Source organism: Cryptomeria japonica, chromosome 4, assembly GCF_030272615.1.
Source record: "Cryptomeria japonica chromosome 4, Sugi_1.0, whole genome shotgun sequence".
Classification (NCBI taxonomy): domain Eukaryota; kingdom Viridiplantae; phylum Streptophyta; class Pinopsida; order Cupressales; family Cupressaceae; genus Cryptomeria; species Cryptomeria japonica.
The window spans coordinates 722,765,349-722,786,831 of NC_081408.1; the positions used below are offsets into that span (position 1 = coordinate 722,765,349).

The following is a 21,483-nucleotide window of genomic DNA, read 5'->3' on the forward strand; positions in this document are numbered from 1 at the left end:
ATACCTCCATCACTATTACAACTACTACGTTTTCTACTCTTGTCCTGATATTCCAATGGATCTGTTACCATGTTTCCTCCTGGTAAGCCTTGTACTCTCCTCCTCCCACCTTGTTTCTGCAAATTTTTATAACGACTTTGACATCACATGGGGAAATGATCGTGCTAAGATACTCGACAATGGCCAACGCTTGCAGCTCACTCTCGATCAGTCCTCAGGTATATCATCTCATTTGCTTGCTAAGATATTCATCTCTTTTTCTTACTCCATATATATGATTTTAACAGTATGCCGATTCCTGAACCCCTCCTCTGCTGTACTAAAACAGGCTCAGGTTTCCAATCTAAGAATGAATATCTCTTTGGAAAAATCGATATGCAAATCAAGTTGGTGGCTGGTAACTCGGCCGGCACTGTCACTGCTTACTATGTGAGTTTCTCTCTTACTCTTCCATACATATTTCTATTGTAGTCCCCAAATCAGTAGTGGGCAGCAGCAGGGAATTGAGTATTTATTGTCTATGAGTACGGTGTCATAAAATGTTCATGGTCTGGTGCAGCTGTCCTCACAAGGGGATAAACACGACGAAATAGACTTCGAGTTCCTGGGAAATCTATCTAGAGATCCCTATGTTATGCACACCAATGTTTTCTCACAAGGCAAAGGCAACCGTGAGCAGCAATGCTACCTCTGGTTCGACCCCACGGCAGGCTTCCACACTTACTCCCTGCTCTGGAATCCCCAACAAATTATGTAAGTTAATATTGTCCCTGCAACTTCAAATCAGCTACTGAATGTCCTCTTTTGCCTTGCCCTCCAGTTTTAACATCATTATTGTAGTTTAATGTGTATTTCTGATTCCCTGCTGGTTTTCTGTGGATGGAACTCCGGTGAGAGTGTTCAAGAACAGCGAGGATTTGGGCGTTGCATATCCGAAGAATCAAGCGATGAGAATATATTCAAGCCTGTGGAACGCAGATGATTGGGCAACCAGAGGCGGTGCAGTGAAGATCGACTGGACCAAATCCCCTTTTGTTGCCTCCTATGGAAATTTCAAAGCAGAGTCATGCTCCGCCTCTTCTGATTGCTCTGTGAATTCATGGTACGCTGCAGAGGCGTTGGAGGCGAGCGAGCAGGAGAAACTTGAATGGGTGCGGAAGAACTACATGATTTATGATTACTGTTCGGACAGTAAAAGGTTTCCACAGGGCTATCCTGCTGAATGCACTCGCCAGGCATCCAACTGATTTCAAAGAAGCAACCTACATAAATTCTTTTATTCCTCCATTTTTTGTACCGATTTACAAGCCCAAGAGGCTATACTTTAAACGATTGCGATCCCACCCAATTAATTATATATTTTAGAAAGACATTACATCCAACTGTTAGCATTTAAGGAGCTTCAATTTCTTCCGGCTGAGGACCGCCTCCTGTGAAATTCTCTAATACCAAAATTAATACATAATAATTCAATAATCAAACTAGCAAAATTAAATGGGATGCAAAAATTATGCTAGACAAGACCAATCTCTTAATACACACAATTTGCTTGAATATAACTAGCGGTTGCACCTGGGTAAGGTGCAATGTGTACGGCCGATAGGAGTTTATATCAAGTCTATGTTGTTAAGATAGATCTCTCCTAACTAGGGTATTGATGGATTTGGAAGTCAACGCTAATTCCAATACCTTACCTTCTGCCATACTTTGTAAAGAATCCTCAAAGTCAAAGTTTTTGTATTTCAGCTAGATTAATGTTTGAGTTTAGAAAATAAAGATAAATTGTAAGGGTCATTTTGAGTCAGAACCAAGGGGCCTACAAATATCAAAGCTAAATCCTTTTTATTCAATTCATGTGGTCACTTTCTTGAGCTTCTTACCTTTAGTAGAATTGTAGAATTATTGGTTTCATGGAAAATAATTAATACTCTCCAGTTTCTTTTTTCTTAAGGAAGCGTTTTTGTTTGAATGCAAGCTTGTAATATTGTCTTTATATATTTTAAAGAAAAAATAGCAATAGCATTGGCTTTCTTTATTAGAATACTCTTAATATAATTAACAACCACACAGTGGTAATTCAAAGAAAAGCATATGGCTAGAAATTAAAAGTTTCTAAACAGAATAGCTTGAGAAGAAATGATAAAAAACCAAATCCCAAAATCTTTTATAGGTTTCATAGTTAAGGAATGTAAAGATATTCAAACACATCTTTTGGTGGAGACTTGTAACCAAATATATCAAGATGTTTATTGAAAGTGAAAACAATAAGAATGTCCAAATCTAATGAGTATGGTTCTTTGAGAGTACATATACGTCTATGAGACAAGGGTGAGAAGCTAGACAGAATATAAGTTGCACAACAAAATTTCTGGTGAAAGTACTCTATTGGCTAGGCCCTAGGATATATATTATTGAGGAAAAAAATTCATTCATTTTAACGAAAATATATCAAATCCTGGACAAGATTATGGCATCTACTTGAATCAATAAATCACGTGACACTGTATTAATGCATAAAATAGAGCACTATTGTTTTGCTCTATTTTCTCAATGCAATATGACTCAAAATAAGGGCATCTTGTAATGTACCTAAGCAGCTTACACAAGTTCAAGGCCTCCATTCCATTATAAACATGGCATCTTAACTTATAGAACCAAAAGAACATTGTCGACAAAGGAGATTATTCTAATGGTTAATATATCGCTAGAAACCCATATTTCTTTAGTTGATTGAAAGGTGAGTCAACAAGTATGCCTGAGCCATGCATTTGTATGTGGCCCACTTAAAACTAAAGTGTGTTCCATTTTGTCTTCAATTTAACTCTTGCAAATTGAATCTTAATTGTTATGAATATTGTATCATCTACCTTAATATTTATTAAACTTGGAAATTGTGTTACAATAGATGCATTGCTAGAAAGTATACTAATGAAAATGTCCTAGGATCCATATCTTGAGATGGTCAAGTGGTGTGTAGTTTTCAACTATTGTAACAAATTTATTTTATTTTTTGGTTTTGTCTCTCTTGGATAGGTCTTATTTTAAATTTACAACAACATTATTAGATGTCTATAAGCTTTCTACATAATAATATTAAGGAAGGTGTGTTTATGAACCAATTATTTGAATTATTACTTGATATGAAAAATAAAACTGAGTCCTCGATTTTTTTGTCATATATCCATATCTAGTCATCTGAATCTGATCTCAGGGTTTTTAAAATACTAAATTAGACAAGTTATTGAAATTATATTTATTGATTGTAATGATTATTTTTATTGCAATTATTCATTTACATGTTCAATGTTGGACTAAGGGTTTATTGATGTGTTAATATTAGTGGGAAGAAATGCCACATTACTCTTGAAGGTGAATTTGTTGTTTTTCCTCATATCGTTTTAAGGGGAAAGATAGGGGAAAGATAGCTCACTTTATGTTGTAGAAGAGGAGTGAAGAAAAATGAACAAGTTTGGTCACTCAATACCCACCTAGCATTTTGTAGATTAGTAAGTAATAAATTTCTTTTAAAAAGAATAATTGCTTAGAGATAGAAGGATTTTAGAAAAGAGTAAAGTGAGACATGAAAAATAATGGCTAAAAATGCTTAATCAAACTATTTGAAATTTTGAAGTGCATACCAATAACTGAATGTATATAGCTAGCTAAGAAATTAGCCTTCAGTCCTCCTGCAAGTGTGTAAACAATGACACAAAGTGGGATTAGAAAGCTAGCAGCATATATATTTACTCCAGTCGGAGAATTTACAACTGCAGATCTGCCCAGTAGTATCATTGTTATCAGAATGATGTTTGTCGAAAAACAAAATGTGAGGAAGACCAAGTTTGCGGCAGATCCCCATCTGTACATTACCAATGCAAGCTTCAATTAGATAGGCAATTCAAGTTACATGTTCATTTAAGTTAGTTGACAATATTATAATTCACCAATAGTTCACATACCTAGCACGTACAATCTCACAAACATTGTGTGCATATGAAGCCTTGTCATGGTTGTGGAAGACATTGATTTCAAAAATGTGAATCGTTCCATCATTTTAACGCAAAATTTTGCACACTATTTTAGACATGATCGAGTAATAATGAAGGGACTTATACACAACATATTAGAAGGCAGATTTAAAATCAAATACCATCATGCAAATTCAATATGAATAAAAATAATGTGGAAGTGCAAACAATGTATAAGAATTGTTTGACAAAATGCCACCAGATAGTATCTTCTCAGGGGACATGCTTGTTGGCACCATTAGTGAAAACATTTTTCTAAGAATAAAAAAACTTTCAAGTAAATGTTACCAGAAGAAAGGGCAATAGGGAGGAAAATTTGCCTCAACTTAAAACTGGTAACTCTAGGAGTATGATAAGGTAATGTATCATGTAACGTGTGGGAAAAGGAACAATGATGTAAATATATAAAAAAATGCAAAAGGTAAAAGGAGGGAGTGTGCAAAATCATAGAAATAAAAGTATAAATTATAACAAATGTGAATGGTACCTCTCTATTTATGAATTTCCTTGGACTCTATGTTAAGACATACTTTGTCCTAGGTTTAATGTGCAAGTTTAGGCCTATTCTCTAGTCAAAATTTCTTCCTATTTGTGTGGATTTAATGCTACACAATTTGTATTTCTAGTTTATAAGTCACCCAAATGATCCATATCTACTTTTTTCTTTTTTAAATTTCTGAAGATTAATATTACTTTTAAGTACATTGGAAATGTTGTCATTATGTTGGAAGGGGACATGTTCGCCTAGGCCAAACTTAGAAACATGACTAAAGGATAAAACACAATACAAATGTGTCTCAGAACAAAGTATTCTAATTTATCATCCAAACATGTATCTATTCAAGATAAGAATATGGAAGAGTAGGTTGAATTTGACTTTAAATTTTGAAAATGCAAGGTTTAAATTTGTGCCCATAGGGTTGACCTTTTAAATGTGGAAATGATATTGGATAGATGAATAATTATTTTAAAACACATTTTAAGAATTCTAGCATGGACCAAACTCACAAGTCGTTACTTTAGAGTTTTAATTTTACCTAGACAACAAGAAAATTGATATTAAAAGACCGAAAAAATGCCCTCTTGAAGTTTAAATTCATTATTTAATGCTTAAGAAAGATAAATCAAACCACAACTTAATAATATTAAATTAATAAATTAATCAACATAAACATAAACATAACACATTTATAGAAGAATACCTTAATTGCCTCTTATGATAAGGCCTAGGTACACCAACGAATCTTGATAATGGTTTTCTTCGATTGGTCATGAAATATTAACCTACAAACTTGTAGGTTAAGATCAATATATAGCTGAAATAACAATATTTATTGAACAGGAAAAATCACATAGTTGATGAAATGCCACCTCCATGGAAAAGACAAATGCATTGATAGGCCAAAAAATGAAATAAAAGATTCAATGATGGAAGGATTGGATGCTACAATTATATAGACACATCATAATCAATAATATATGCATAGATGGAGGGTAAGGATAATGGTATATGAGAATCCATGCATCAAGGGATGTATCAATGATGCACAATAAAGGCTAGGTGTGATACAAACTAAAGTAACAAAGGTGTTAGAGATTTTTGTTAGCATGAGCTTGGATGGTTGTCATTGATGTCAAACTTGGTTATCTGAATGGATATTTGTTTGGATATGCTTTGTCAGATCTTAGTTATCTGGATGGATGTTGATTTGAATACTCTTTTGGTGTTGGTTTTATCATCCTGTATTTAGGGTGGTTTGGAATGCATTTGGTGCCCTCTAAAGATGTTGTTAATTACATTGTAGTTTATTACATCATGTTCCTTTGTTCTGGCTATGTGTTGGAAGATGCCTTGAGATGTTTACTTGGGTCTCACCTTGGTGTGTGGATATTTGCATGGAGTATTTTGCATTGGAATTGGTTATGTGGCCGACTAATTGATTATGTCTACATATTATCATTTTTAATGTCCTTTGGAGTATGTGTGAGCATTTGTGGATTGTCAAATCATTCATGGAATGCTACATTATAATATGTTTTGGTTCCCTCTTTCTCTTAGAATGGACCAATCTAAGTATTTTAGGTAAGGGTGGCTTATTTTGTGTAATATTTCTTATTCTATTTTGGTTGAGCCTTAATTAGGATTTCAATGTTGCATCTCATATTTAAGATGTGTAGATGGATAAACTGAGTGTGGATGAGAAGTGAATTGTGTGATAATTATATGTGAATGATTTACAAATAGATTTGAGTTTGTGGTGATGAGAAAGTCAATTTGAGAAGAGATTTGAACTTCATATATTCTACAAGACATAATGTTGTGACAGTGAAGATTATTAGATATGTTTTCCATGTTATTGATCACTAGAATATTTTCCAAGAACAATTTCATGATCAGGAGAATCCTTCTCAATTTTAGTTCAGCTATTTCAATCGTTGTTGATTGATAGTGGGTCCTTTGGTAGCAATTTGTATTTTGTCTTGAAGAAGTGCTCTTCAGTTGTACAAGTCCTTCTTGTATCTTGCCTAAGGTAGTGCACCTTCATTATGCAAGTCCTTCAAGTGTTGGTACTCCTTGGTTTCAAGCCTAAAATGTTGTAAACATTGTTATCCATATTGTGAGTTATATTCTCCGTGGGTTTTCCCTGTTTGGGTTTTCCATGTAAATTTGGTTTTCATGTGTTATGTGTTTATGCTTGATGTGATAATGGTTAAAGTGTTGTTGAATAATTTGATTAATAATTGTTGTTGAAGTTCCAAATCAATTCACCTTGCCCTCCTCAATCCTACTGCGTGTTCGACAAAAGACCCTAGAAAGGATCAAAATAGTGATATAAGAATGACCTAGGACTAATAAAGAATAAATAAATTATTCAACAATCAAATATATGAAACCTAATGTAAAAAACCAAAGAAAAGGTGGATAGGGTGTGAAACATCTAAGATTAGGTAATGATAAGAAAAAACCCTAAAAGAAGTAAAGAAATGAATGATCATACATGAGAAACATAAAAATATAAAAAAATCTTGTATGCAAGGTAAGTAATTAGAAACATTAACCATGAAACCCTAATGAAGGGGAAGAAACCTTAAGGGAAAATTCTTTGTCATGTTAAATTTATAATGTTAAAAAAATTTAAATAAAATTAATATATTTTCATTATAAACTCATTAAATATATGCAATCGATTAACAAATAGGAAACCTAGATAATTTAGAGGTGGAGCTAATAATAGAATTAAAATAAACATGATCTACTTAAATAGGGGTATAAGTGTACATAGCTCCAATATTTATGATGGATAAATAATATTGTTGTTGTTATGGAATGTTTCACCTATGATGTAAATATTTCTCTCTTTCCCGATAAATAAATTATTATTCGATAAATTTGATCAAAACTTACAGCTATTATATCAAATATTATACTAGATAAAAGTGCATATCATGCACTAAAAGACATCTTATTTCATGCCGCTTTGTGTTGATGTCATGGATATATGGTATCGATGTTCAATTGACTTCAAAAAGTGCACTATTTGACCTAAATTTGTAGTCATCTCTAGATTTGTTTTATGTCTTCAATTATAAAACAAAATTGATCAATTTTTATAACATTTTACCATACTATACTAGGTCATGTATACACTACTATCACTTCTATAAAACCATATTTGATCCAAATTTCTCACTTCTCATACTAAATTTTCAAGAATATGATCACAATCAATTGACATTGAAACTCTTTATATTAATATCTAAACCTTAAAAACATCTGAAATCATTTTTTTCATTCAAAATTAACATCATAATACATCTCACAGTAACCAATAATTACTTCAATTTAAAAAATCTTAATCTCGATTACATCAACATTTTGCATTCTCTCCTGGACATGTTTTAACTTCTTTACTATAGGATGTTTTTATTAGCTTACAAATGGTTTCAAACCATTAGACCCGTCCATGGAATGGTTGCTTCCACTATCAATTGTTACCTGCCTAAGTGAGATGATATTTTGACGATCCAGCTTTGTAGAAAGTGCTGAGACGATGAGGGCTCCAGTTTTTAGTAGCCTCAAAAACTGCAAGAAACAAACTATTTTATAATGCTCACAGCCTGGCCAGCTGTACGCGGAACACGCTCTTCTAGCTGGACCTTCAAGTGCCAATCTGCCACATGCAATCTTCGTTTCTTTTTGCTAACACCAAATCTACCGTCACTATTATAATACACAGGCGTTCTCCGACCCATCAACTACCCTCTGAAATTTCCTGTTACTTTCCCTTCTTTCCTCTTTTCCTTAGCTGAGACTGCTTCATACCTATTTATATCTATCCCAGGGATCTTCATCAGCCATCATTCTACGCTTTACTCATTATTAATATGGAAACATCCAGCGCTGATCACAGAAATCCCTGATTCTCCGGAGCTGTTTCTATTTTCTGCAGATCGCTTTGTTCTCCGGAGCTGTTTCTATTTTCTGCATTCTATTCTCATCTGTTTCTATTCTTTGTAACGATGGTTATTTAAAACCTCTTGACCCAATGTTCTGAAAATAGTAGAATACGTAAAGTATTTTCTGTCTTCACATCTCTTATCTCAACGGAAGTATACACTTGATCTTCTCAAGAAGACAAAGATGGACGGTGCAAAACCGGTTCGCACTCCTATTTGCAGCTATGAAAAGTTGTCTAAATTCACCGGCTCTGCCTTCAGCGATCCAACTCTATACAGGAGTGTTGTTGGTGCTCTTCAGTATCTCACCCTTACGAGACCAGATATTGCCTTCGCTGTCAATAAGGTATGCCAATTTATGCAACAGCCCACTGATGATCATTGGAATGCTGTCAAGCGTATCCTGCGGTACCTAAAGGAAACTCTCTCTTATGGACTGCAACTCAGCAAGTCTAGCCCTCTCACTCTTAATGCCTTTTCTGACTCAGATTGGGCTGGCTGCCCCGATGACCGTCGTTCTACTAGCGGTTACTGCATCTTCCTTGGCCCAAATCTGATTTCATGGAGTGCTCGAAATCAAAAGACTGTCTCAAGGTCTAGTACTGAAGCTGAATATAGACGAGTTGCCATAGCCAATGCTGAGTTAATTTGGATTCAATCCCTCCTCTCTGAACTTGGATATTCTCCCCCTACTCCCCCTATTCTATGGTGTGACAATCTTGGTGCTACGTACCTCACGGCTAATCCAGTCTTTCATGCACGGACTAAGCACATTGAGATTGATTATCATTTCGTTTGTGAGAAAGTTGCTAACAAAGGTCTTGCTGTTCGATTCATCTCTACACAAGATCAGGTTGCAGATGTCTTCACTAAGGGGTTGAGCTCTGCTCGATTTGCATTACTTCGGGACAAGTTGACCGTTCAACCATCCACGCTGACCTTGCGGGGGCATATGGAAACATCCAGCGCTGATCACAGAAATCCCTGATTCTCCGGAGCTGTTTCTATTTTCTGCAGATCGCTCTGTTCTCCGGAGCTGTTTCTATTTTCTGCATTCTATTCTCGTCTGTTTCTATTCTTTGTAACGATGGTTTTTTAAAACCTCTTGACCCAATGTTCTGAATATAGTAGGATACGTAAAGTATTTTCTGTCTTCACAATTAACACTCTTGTCCTGACTTCCCAATGGACCTCATTCTCTGTATTCTCCCACCTTGTTTCTTCTAATTTTTACAATGACTTTGACAATATGCTGAACCTATGCTTATCTCCTCCCCTGCCTCTTCTGTATTGAAACAGGTTCTGGGTTCCAATCCAAGAACGAATATCTTTTTGTCAAAATTGATATGCAAATTAAGCTGTTTCCTGGTAACTCAGCCGGTACTGTTACTGCATACCATGTAAGTCTATCCCTTCAATTCATTCTGTAGTCCTGATATTAGCAGTGATCATAGTAGTATTGTAGTGGGAAGTTGAGTATGATCTAATAAAATGGTGATTGTTTGGTGCAGCTCTCGTCACAAGGGAATACACGATGAAATAGACTTCGAGTTTCTGGGAAATCTGTTTGGAGATCCCTACATTATGCACACTAATGTTTTCTCACAGGGCAAAGGCAATCACGAGCAACAATTCTATCTCTGGTTTTATCCCACAGCAGACTTCCACACTTACTCTCTGCTCTGGAATCCCCAACAAATTATTTAAGTAATGTTAATATTGTCCCTGCAACTGCAACTACAAATCAACTAGTGAATGTCCTCTTTGGCCCGTCCCTCTACATTTAACATCATTTTTATAGCTATAATGCGTATTTCTGATACTGTGCAGGTTTTCTGTGGATGGAACTCCAGTGAGAGTGTTAAAAAAATAGCGAGGATTTGGGAGTTGCGTATCCGAAGAATCAAGCGATGAGAATATATTCGAGCCTGTGGAACGCTGACGATTGGGCAACCAGAGGCGGTGCAGTGAAGATCGATTGGAGCAAATCCCCATTTGTGGCCTCCTATGGAAATTTCAAAGCAGAGTCATGCTCTGCCTCCTCTGATTGCTCTGTGAATTCATGGTACGCTGCAGAAGCATTGGAATCGAATGAGCAACAGAAACTTCAATGGGTGCGCAACAACTATATGATTTACTGTTATTGCACAGACAGTAAAAGGTTTCCACAGGGTTTCCCTCCTGAATGCGCCCGCCAGGGTTCCAACTGAGTTCAAGTATTAGCCATTACCAAAATTTATGGTCTGAAATTCTTTTATTCATTCATTTTTCCTAGTCTACTCTTAAAGCTCCATTAATTTGTAAGGGTTGCAATCCCGATCAATTGAATTAATATGAACTACCTTTTCTTCTGCAAGACGTTTTGATTTGTGGATCGGCAGCTAAACCCGCAAGTGTTTACTGTGGGCGTTTCTAGCCAGAGTGAGACGATTGAGAGACCAACAGAAATGTTAATAAAGATGCAAAATATAATAATGGCATACGCCTCCTCAGATCTGATGCACATGTTGCTTTTGATTTACCTTTCAAGATTCAATGACTTAATCTTTGCATTTGTATTTCTAACGTTATTTTAATCTCAATTATTTATCATTATTATTTTATTACAGTATATTCTATTATTTGGTTTTTTTATTTTAAATTAGGACTTTTAATTCACCGAATAATTTTATTTTTTAATTTAGAGGATGCTTTTATAATTAGATAAAACGAGTCTTGTTTTTCTCCTCTTCCTATTATAAGTTTTAAATTTGTCATATAAATTATTACCATCTAAAATTTAGGATGCCATTTTGCACCTTATTTGTATATGTAGCATACTTCCTCTTTATAATCTAATTTAAATTAATTAAATAATATTAATTAGATTAGTATTTCAGTTAAATATAGTTTTACTTTTTTCTTAGGAAAAGTGACCTAATTATTAATCTAATCAATACATACTTCTTTCCTTTCACAAAATAAGGTAGTTGATTTCCTACACGCAATAGGGTTGCAAATTGGTCAATTGGATAAGAGATTCTAGGGAATTTTGTAAGGTGCATAAGGATGTAGTTGTAGGAATGTCACTTGTGTGAGAATATTTACAAGTTAACATTTTGATATAGTTCCCAAAAATAACTCAATGGACAACCTTATTAAATAGACTCAATCAAGTTATGTGTAGAAATAATTTATGCATATGACAAACATTTATCTATATATACATATACATGTATATGTATATGTATATATATGAAAAATATTAATAAGGTTAAACAAAGAAAATATTTGACAACGCATGTAGAACTAAATCACACAGTTGTACTATGTTATTTCTATACAATATTTTTTAGAACACATATTTGTGATGCTTATAACTTTATATAATATATTTGTTAATGTTTTCAATGTGTCTGAATGCTTAACTACAGAGAACATCTATACACATAATATACAAAGAGGAAAGATTAAATGATGGTAGGAACAAAACTATGCCATAACTACTTTATCAAGGTTCTCAATTTCTATAAATTGTATAAGTCAAGTTAGCACTTATGACCTATGAAATATGAGTGTTGACTAACAAAGAGACTTACTAATCAAACTATAATGATTTAAGAACAATATTTGAAATTTGTGATAGGATTGGTGACCTAGATCCTCCTCAATCAATTATCCCTCCCTAAAGAGAAATGGCCTCATTGCATGTAATTGTTACAAAATATATGGAAGCAATTTTGAAATCTACACTTTATAAACCATATTCTTTAAGAAAAAAATTGACTTGCTTTAGTGATCTAGAGGAGATGGATTTCTTATTGAGATGTCTATTTGACTCTGGCATCAATGAATTGATCTAATCATACTAGAATGCTATAATTAAATCAATTAATATATTTATACAAAATATTTTGGTGACAACTTAAAGAAACTGTATCATACTTGCTTGGTGATATAATAGGGATTCTACTAAAGTAGATAGAGATTATTGTAAAATCCTATTAATCTTTTGTTCTATATGTGAAGCTAGAATGATTGACTAACTTGAAAAGTGTGTCATAATTGATGGTTGTTATGGTGGTATGTGTACTTTGTATCAACCTACTTTAATATGTTCCACACTTGCTATTGAATATGCACAAAAAATAAATAACTTTATTGCCTTCCTTTTGTGATAAAAGGCTTATTATTTATTATAGAATATAATTGGTTATGTCAATGGATGATAGAGGTTGGAAATAATAACATACCTAATATTTTTATGTGTGGTAGATCATTCAAAACTCTATCACAATCACATTGAATGAAAGGATTTAACTATAATTCTTCTTTCAATTGTATAACTTGATAATATGTACTATAGTATTTTTCATCACTTCTATTAATCTATTAGGTTGGGGACATATGAAATAGATTAGCTATATTTGTGTACCATAGAGAAAAAAACTTTCTCAAAATTATTGAGGAACCTTGTATCATTATCCAACAATTATTTGTAGATTTTAAAATAGATTGTAAATGTTGAATGTATAATTGAGATATTTATATTACTATTAAATATCTTTATTAGAAAGAATGAAAATTGCTATATTTAATAAATTTTCAACTACTGTGCACAACAAAATACAAGATTATTAAAACCATTAGGAAATAAAACAAAATATAAATATTATCTCATATAAAAAAATGCACTTAGATTAGGGCTAACAAAATACAAAAATGGCAAAATAAATAAAGATTTTACCATCACAAACCTTTGAAGACCATAGGTGATTTATCAAAGTGATTGTTGAATGTTGAACTAAAGAGTTTGCTTAATCCTATAGCATTATTTTGTGCACCCAAATCTTCCTTAGAATGGATTGTAGATTGGTTTGATTTATATATCTATCGAGGATAAATGGATGGTTAAAATTAGTTTAGGATGGAAAAAAATGGTTTCTTGATATAATATGTAAATTTCAATTAGAGAGAGAGAAGAAATTTAATGCTAATGATTGTAAGGAGGGTTAGTATTGACTTGATTAGATGGATGATGGAGATTACAAGTTAATGTGAGTTATGATTGAATATGGCTAGAGATATATTAGTTTGAATTTGTATTGGTTACTTATATTTATTTAAATTTTGAATTGTGGATTGAAATTATTATCCTATAGTTGGGGATTAGATTATGATTTGCGGACTTAAGATATTTAATCAATTACGAGGAAATAATTGCATAATTCTAGTTTAGTCAAATAAATATGATTTATTAAATTAATGGAATGATGAAGATAATGTTAGAGGATAAGTCCTTATATGATAAGATTCAACATTCAACAATCACACTCTTTAGTTCAACATTCAACAATCACAATGTATTTAGTTATTTCATGTTTATATGATAAGATTTCCATTAAAATAGAATGTTAAGTGTAAAAAATGGTGATATTAGGTGTACTGTTAGCACATGGTTTATTTTAGGTATACATACTTTCCAACTATTTTTGATGACATTACAATTAGAAAAAGAATTGCAATTCCAAAGAAGATAAATGTGGAGATTTGGTGGGATGGAATAGATCATAAAATGTCTAGTTTTTTTAATTGAAAATTACAGTAGAAAATGGTCTAGGAATGTCTCCTTAAGAGAGTAGGTGGGTCGAGAAGACTTGGGTGGTATCTGAAAAGAACTAGTTCAAAAGGGATGATGAGGTTATAAGAGAGGTTTGATTGTAATAAGGAGGGAAACCAATAGATGTATAGAGGATGGATGATAGAGGTTGGAAAGATAAACATACCTAATATTTTTATATGTGTGGTAGATCTATACAAAAATCTATCATAGTCATATTGAATGGAAGGAGTTAACAATAATGCTTCTTCCAATTGTATTACTTGATAAGATGTACTATAGTATTTTTCTATAAATTTGTTAGTTTGGGGATGTAAGAAATAGATTAGTTCTATTTGTACCTACCATAGGCCAAAACACTTTCTCAAAGTTATTGGGGAACCTTGTACCTTTATCTAATTTTTTTTGTAGATTTCAAATTGGATTGTAATTGTTGAATGTATAATTGAAATATTTATACTACTATTATATTTCTTTATTAAAAATAATCAAAATTACTATATTTTAAAAAAATCAACTACCATGCACAACAAATATAAGATTAAAACATTTGGAGAATAAAAAAAAATATAAATACTATCTAATAACTAGCACTTCACTTAGATTGGGCTAAAGGAATGCAAAAATGACAAAAATAAATAGAGATTTCAACATCTCAAATCTTTGAAGACAATAGGTGATTTCTTCAAGTGATTGTTGAATGTTGAATTAAAAAGTGGGCACTCAATTCTATAGCATTATTTTGTGCACTCGAATCTTCCATAGAATGGCTTGGGGATCAGTTCAATTTATGAGTTATATTCTATGATTTTGACTACTCTTTTGAATAAAGAGATTTCTAACAATCTTTTTGACCATTTTCTTTCATTATTAAGTGAATTTTGTATCTAATTTCTAATTTTTATTTTATCTAATTTATTTATTTTAGAGAGAGTAGAATACAATGACTGATTGATTTAAAATATAGAGTATTTTAAATATTGATAGATGAAATGCCATTGATTATAGGCTTCTCTACCCTTAGCTAAATCCAAGGTACTCTTTCAGCTGCTTCATGAAGACCTGGCCTAATCTCTTCATTTTATGTTATATTAGGAATCCGATCTTAACATAGATTATGTACCTCTTTTTATGTGCTATTTTCTGACACCACTTTAAATTTTTCCTCGTAGCTTTACTGATAGTTATACCCATTAGAAAAAGTTAAATTGAAAACTATCACCAAATGCTATATCATTTAAGGTTTTAAAAACACCACATTTCAACCATGAGTTCTGTGTAACTTTGGAAATATGAGTTTAATTGAAAACGATCGATTGGACATGAAAATGTTACAGAATAATCAGTGGCTCATATAGGCTTATTACTATAAAGAATGAAAGAACGAAATAATTGGCAGAATCTTCTCTGTTCTGTGGACAGGCCATTCATGTTTGAAATCATTTGAACGTCTAGTGAGTGCATTCAGCAGGAAGGCCCTGTGGAAACCTTTTGGTGTCCGAACAGTAATCATATACTATATAGTTCTTGCGCACCCATTCGAGCTGCTGCTGCTCACCCGAATCCAATGCTGCCTCACTATACCAAGAATTTGTAGAGCAATCAATAGACTTACTGCATGTCCGAGCATTAAAATTTCTGTAAGAAGCAACGAAGGGAGCTTTGCTCCAGTCAATCTTCACTGCACCACCTCTGGTTGCCCAATCGTCTGCATTCCACAGGCTCGAATAAATTCTCATCGATTGATTATTTGGATATGGCACACCCAAATGTTCGCTGTGCTTGAACACTCTTACTGGAATTCCATCCACAGAAAACCGGCACATTACCACCGATGTAATAGTCATTAATAATTATAATTATGAGCATGTGTATAAGATTGCAAAGGTCAAGTAAAGCCGAGGATCAATATTGTGGCTACATACAAAATCTGATGTGGGTTCCATGTCACAGAGTACTTGTGGAAGTCTGCAGTGGGGTCAAACCAGAGGTAGAATTGCTGCTCGCGATTGCCTTTTACTTGAGAGAAAACATTGGTGTGCATAATATAGGGCTCTCCAGACAGATTTCCCAGGAACTCAAAGTCAATTTCGTCATGCGTATCCCCTTGTGATGACAGCTGCACCAGAGCATCACCAAATATTTTATAAGCTGTCTCTTATTTATAACCAAAACTATCAGGCTACTAATTTGAGGGCTACAATAGACAAGACTTACATAGTATGCAGTAACAGTGCCTGCCGAGTTACCCTCCACCAACTTAATGTGCATATCAATTTTGCCAAATTGAAATTCTCTCTTCGATTGGAACCCCGAACCTGTGTTCAGACAAATGAAAAGATAAAAGGTCAGGTCAGAATACTCACCTGCAGGAAGTAAACGTTAATTTGTATAAGATAAATACCTGAGGTCTGGTCGAGAGAAACGTTGAGCAATTTGCCATTATCGACTATATTAGCTCGACCATTTCCTTCCCCATGTGATGTCAAATTGATCATGAAAACTTGCAGAAACAAGGTGGGAGAATGACAGTGCAAGGCTTAGGAGGAGGAAACATAGCAATAGTTCCATTGTGAAATGGAGTGAAGACGCGCTAGTATTAAAATATCAATACAGATGAGCAAAGTGCTTGCAATGGCAGTAGAGAAATCCATCCCCTATATATACACGAAGGCTTGTGTAAAGAATGGGATTAAAATTAAAAATTCATTAGCAGAAAGCAGTTAATATGTGCGTTGTATGGATGACTTGGAACGCGTTTCACTTTTATAGAGATCAGCGTTGAATTTGCATGCGGCGGTGGATTCGCAGCAATCAAGTGGTATTTAAAGGTGAAACTGCCATCTCGAGTTTTATAAGGTCGAGTCAAATTTCTTCACGCTGGGTGCGTCTGTTTGGAAAGATGCGCAAAGGGGATGTTACCTTAGCTGTCAGAAGCAAAATATAATTGTATTTTATTGCGTTTATTAGCTGTTTTAGACTGTTAGGGATTCATGGTTTTTCAGCACTGCAATTAAAACTTTGAGAGAGTTATCGGTGTCGGGTTTGACAAGCTTTTTCTTTTCTTTTTAGTTTATCACTTTTGTTGAGAACGAATCCTTGGGTTTTGAATTGATATCAAGGTAGAACGAAGCTTCCAAGAAGTTCTGCCACACATGCATCTTTCAAGTCTGAAATTCCTTTTGGCTGCTGGCCACCTATCGGGAATGACGGTGGTGCTGCTCCCAACGCTTCTACATTTTCTTTCCTTTTTACGGCGCCTTTGATGATTCCTCTCGCTTGCAATTTTAGGTGTGCTTTGCAAGGCGGTAGGAGAAGAGAAGAGCTAGTCTCAATAATTGTATGTTACTTGTAAATTCCATCTCAAATTATTAATTTCAAAAGAATCAAAAAATAATATCTAAAAGTCTCATTGTATTTTAATTTATGTTAGATTTAGGTGCTTGAAGGGAATAGAGCTTGATGCGATGGTTCACTTTAGTGTTTTGTCTATGTAGTGTTTTTTTCCCTTGTCATATTTTAAGCTTTTTAATTGTCTTTAATGGGTTAAAAACCTACCATGAAAGCACTTACTTTTGTGTTTACCTTAGCTAGCATATTGGCCTTTCTCCTCTAAGTTGCTATGATGTTTGCAAAATAATTAAACAATTGATATGGATTGAGAAAATACAAATTACTCTACCAATTAACCAATTCTGAGGTATTAATTCGAGTGGTTTTGTGAAACAGGGGAATTCATGATCACGAGGAGAAGCCATAGAGATTTCTTTGGAGCTCTACATTTTGTTATTTACTCTTTTCTTAGCATATAGCTGGTAATGGTTTTCCAGACAAAAACTTTAAAACTGCTAGTATGCATATTTGGGCATTCGATTTTGTATTAGGATATAAATATGTACTCTTATTGTATGAACTTTTAACTTTTTTATTAGAAATCAATATCGATATGAAATTATTATCACCCTGATTAAGTTGTTGTGAATCGTTTAGATTTTCTCCAATCAGTTATCTGGGAGGAGGGCCCACTCCTTAGCCACCGATTGAATCTCTTCCTTGTTAATTTTGTATGGGGTATGATATTTGTTTATTTAATGATTGTGATGTAAGTTTCGTAATTGTCGAATATGTCTATTAATTCTTCTAAATATGCAATGTAATTGTGATCTCTTTTGAAGCTTCATGCACACGAAATTAATAAAGACTGTTAAATAGATGCTCACTGTCCTGTCGCCAGAATATTGCAGATCATGTCGCCATGATATAACAGCTCTTGTCGCAAGAATAGTGTTACATAAGTCATTGCAGTTTTAGGAGCTATTGTATATGTATTAGGAGTTAAAAGATATTTCATTTGTATTGTGTGTTCACTTCAAATGTGATTGCTTGTTTCAAACATGATGATTCATAATTAAATACTTGAGTTTGAAGGTACCCTTTTTAAATTGAGATTTTACTAAGTTTGGTTTTATTTTAAGAATGCAGTTGCTGATTGTTCTTTCGAGTACTTGAATTCGAGTATTTGTTTTTATATATGCATTTCATCCCCATTTAAGTCATTATCTTCATCTCTTTGGCAAATAGCCACAATACCTTTCACAAGTCTACAATCCCTGTATTGATGCATTTAGGTACAAACTAAGGAAACTTATACAAGGTCAATCTAAGTCAATCATAAAGACCAATTTTACCCTTAATTTTCGTCCACAATTTTGCCCAATCAATGCCGAGGAAAGGTGTTATAGGCCTAAAATCAAAGTGAGTTAAGTTAGGACTAGTGCATCAAGATGAAATTTTGCGTAATTGTAGACCTTGCCCGAGTGATTAACTTTGGTTTACACTATTATAGATCATTTAGATGTATGCATCGACTTAGACATAGTAAAGGTATGTTTTTGGAGAAGCATCAAATAGGATAAATTTCATAATCTAAAAATTATAAACACCAAATAAGTCGATTAGAGGGAAGGAATTTCAAGCGTGATTTGGAAAAGTGTGTCATTGAGCCCACAATTATTGGATCTCCACTCAATAACCTTCATATAGTTCATGAATTCCCATAAGAGTCTTTGACCACTATTACCCCAGAATTTGCAAAACAATTCACTGAGTCTTTTGAACTATGTAGTGGAAAGTTTGTTGAAATACCATTTTCAATCACTTACACTCCTTGAGCATTTGAAAATAATATGGGCAACAACAATAACAATAACAACAACAATGGGGGAATATTTGCACATAATAATCCTATTACTTTTGAGTTCCCTATTGTTGACCCTATTGAAGATCACCCAATGAAAAATATCCCTCACTCTGCCTTACTAGTATTTAGGGGATTGACCATGAAAGATCCTAATATGTTTTTATTTGAATTTGAAGTTTTGTTTAACAGCTATGATTATTGGAATGATGCATAGAAAATCAAATTGTATTTCCTATGAGAAATGGGAAAAGAACAAAGAGCTATGGATGGAGCTTACAAATGGAGGCCTTGTGTCATATCTCAAGAGGCTTCATGGCAGTGACCCAAAAGTGACAGAAGATTTTGTGAATGGTTGGGAGAAAGTCATCCTCATGTCTTTTGGAGCAGAGTTTAGAATTGATGAAACCTTCATTGTGGAGATAACTGGATTGTAGATGGAAGGCATGAAGTTTTATAGAGAGGGGAAGGCGACAGAAGAAGCCATTGCAGCTTTCTTTGACAAAGAAAGCGAGAGAAAAAGGGTGTGAAAGATGAAGGACTGTGACTATAATAGAGAGGACCTACAATCACTTTGGGCGGAGATGACTGAAATGATTATGAGGTACATTACTCTTGATGGCCGCTATGCCAATATTTTCTCTTACCACTTTACGATATTAAACCATTTTAGGCATAACAACATAATTCCTTGGCCTTTCCATATGTTATCTTCTCTTGAAAATAGCCTTGTGAATCATGCCAAAAGTAGTGACAACCCTATTTTGCATGAGGGGTTAATCTAGCACCTTGAAAGATGCAACACTCAGGTGGTTTATGAGTCTTGGATCACAATCAGTCCACACATGGGACAAAATGAAGGAAAAGTTCCTTGTCCCATATTTATTGCAAGACTAAAGATGTACGAGATGAAATTTTTCGTATGACGTACTGTTGTGACGTTTTCACCACGTCAACACGTACCAGGAAGAGGAAACAATGAAAGATTATTTAGAGTGATTTTTGTTCAATCTCTAGCGAGTCTAGATAAATGGCTTGAATTACAATACCATTAAGATGTTATTTCTTAGGGAATTCGAGATGAGTGTATGGAAATATTGAATCTTATGAGTCGGGGTGATATTTCTAAACTGTGTTTTGAAGATATTTGTGAAACATGTAGGACGTATTCATGATCTGGATAAACAATGTCAGGATATGTGAGAAAGAGCAATTTGGCAGGAGGAGGAACATCAGGTACCACTAAAAGGGAACTTGGTATGTTACTCAAAGACCTCAAATCTGATCTATTAAGTCATATAGGTAACCAGATGTATACACTTTACACTCATAAAAAATAAGAGGAAGTTGAAATAGCCTTGGTAGTCTTTTGTCCAACTTGCAAAAAGAAACATGGTACTAAGGAATTCCCCTATAATAGAAAAAAGATTTCATCTTTCGAAGAAGCTAGTAGGCATACTATTCTAAGGCCCCTTCCTATAGATATGGCATAAGTTGAATATATTGAAAAACCTATTTACTTTATGGAACCTAGAAATCCTTGGGCACCTAGACCCATGCAACTTGGAATGTTGAATAATTATTCTACATCCAAGCCAAGTCGACCTACCTCCTTTGTAAATCAATCTGGATGGTATAATGGTTTGCAACAACCTATGCCTTAATATCAATAATGGCCTAATCAACATGTTTCACAACCCTAGAGGTCACAACCACAATACCCTTAATACCCACAACAATTTCCACCTTATCCACTACCTCCTATAGTCAATCCATATCAACAACAACAACAAATCCGTCCACCTGTGCCATAATTGTTGAACAATTAGTTGTCCCAACCAACACAACCACCAAAAAAAACTCCAATGCCTGCATAAACCACACCAAACCCAAAAAACAAAGAAGCACAACTTGTATATAATAATTAAGTTGCAAGGTACCCAACCTATCTAGTTTTAATACATTGGAAGTTGAGGGTGTACAACTTAGGTAAAGAAAAAACCCTCAAGGGCCAACCATTACAAGGTTGAGAATTTCCAAGAGGATAACATCGAAAATCCACCAAGGCCTCCATTCCCCAACTAATTCTAAGAACAACCATCAAAGTCCATAGCCCCTCCAACTACTTTGACTTTATGATTGAATTGTGAAATGTTAATATCAAAATTCCTCTTCAGAAGACAATCCAAGATGTTTTGATA

At 34.0% G+C, this 21,483-nt stretch overlaps 2 protein-coding genes and 1 pseudogene across 2 annotated transcripts; 2 read left to right on the forward strand and 1 right to left on the reverse strand.

The window, feature by feature from the left end:
• Positions 1-1,378, forward strand: LOC131875525 (xyloglucan endotransglucosylase/hydrolase 2-like). The gene is made up of 4 exons (XM_059220107.1): positions 1-218; positions 329-429; positions 560-747; positions 863-1,378. Exons 1-4 carry the CDS (start codon positions 56-58, stop codon positions 1,245-1,247), a joined length of 837 nt encoding a protein of 278 aa, XP_059076090.1. The 5' UTR covers positions 1-55; the 3' UTR covers positions 1,248-1,378.
• Positions 1,379-10,396: 9,018 nt separating this feature from the next.
• Positions 10,397-10,696, forward strand: LOC131032087 (xyloglucan endotransglucosylase/hydrolase protein 22-like). The gene has a single exon (XM_059219442.1). It carries the CDS (start codon positions 10,397-10,399, stop codon positions 10,694-10,696), a length of 300 nt encoding a protein of 99 aa, XP_059075425.1.
• Positions 10,697-15,405: 4,709 nt separating this feature from the next.
• LOC131875524 (xyloglucan endotransglucosylase protein 1-like) lies at positions 15,406-16,700 on the reverse strand (annotated as a pseudogene).
• Between the last annotated feature and the right edge of the window lie 4,783 nt (positions 16,701-21,483).

Bases quoted from the DNA above. Each gene is read 5' to 3' on its own strand.
- LOC131875525 (XM_059220107.1), top strand. From the start codon at position 56: ATGGATCTGTTACCATGTTTCCTCCTGGTAAGCCTTGTACTCTCCTCC. The intron at 219-328 runs GTATATCATCTC...GTACTAAAACAG, and splicing joins CACTCTCGATCAGTCCTCAG to GCTCAGGTTTCCAATCTAAG. The intron at 748-862 runs AATTATGTAAGT...ATTTCTGATTCC, and splicing joins CTGCTCTGGAATCCCCAACA to CTGCTGGTTTTCTGTGGATG.
- LOC131032087 (XM_059219442.1), top strand. From the start codon at position 10,397: ATGAGAATATATTCGAGCCTGTGGAACGCTGACGATTGGGCAACCAGA.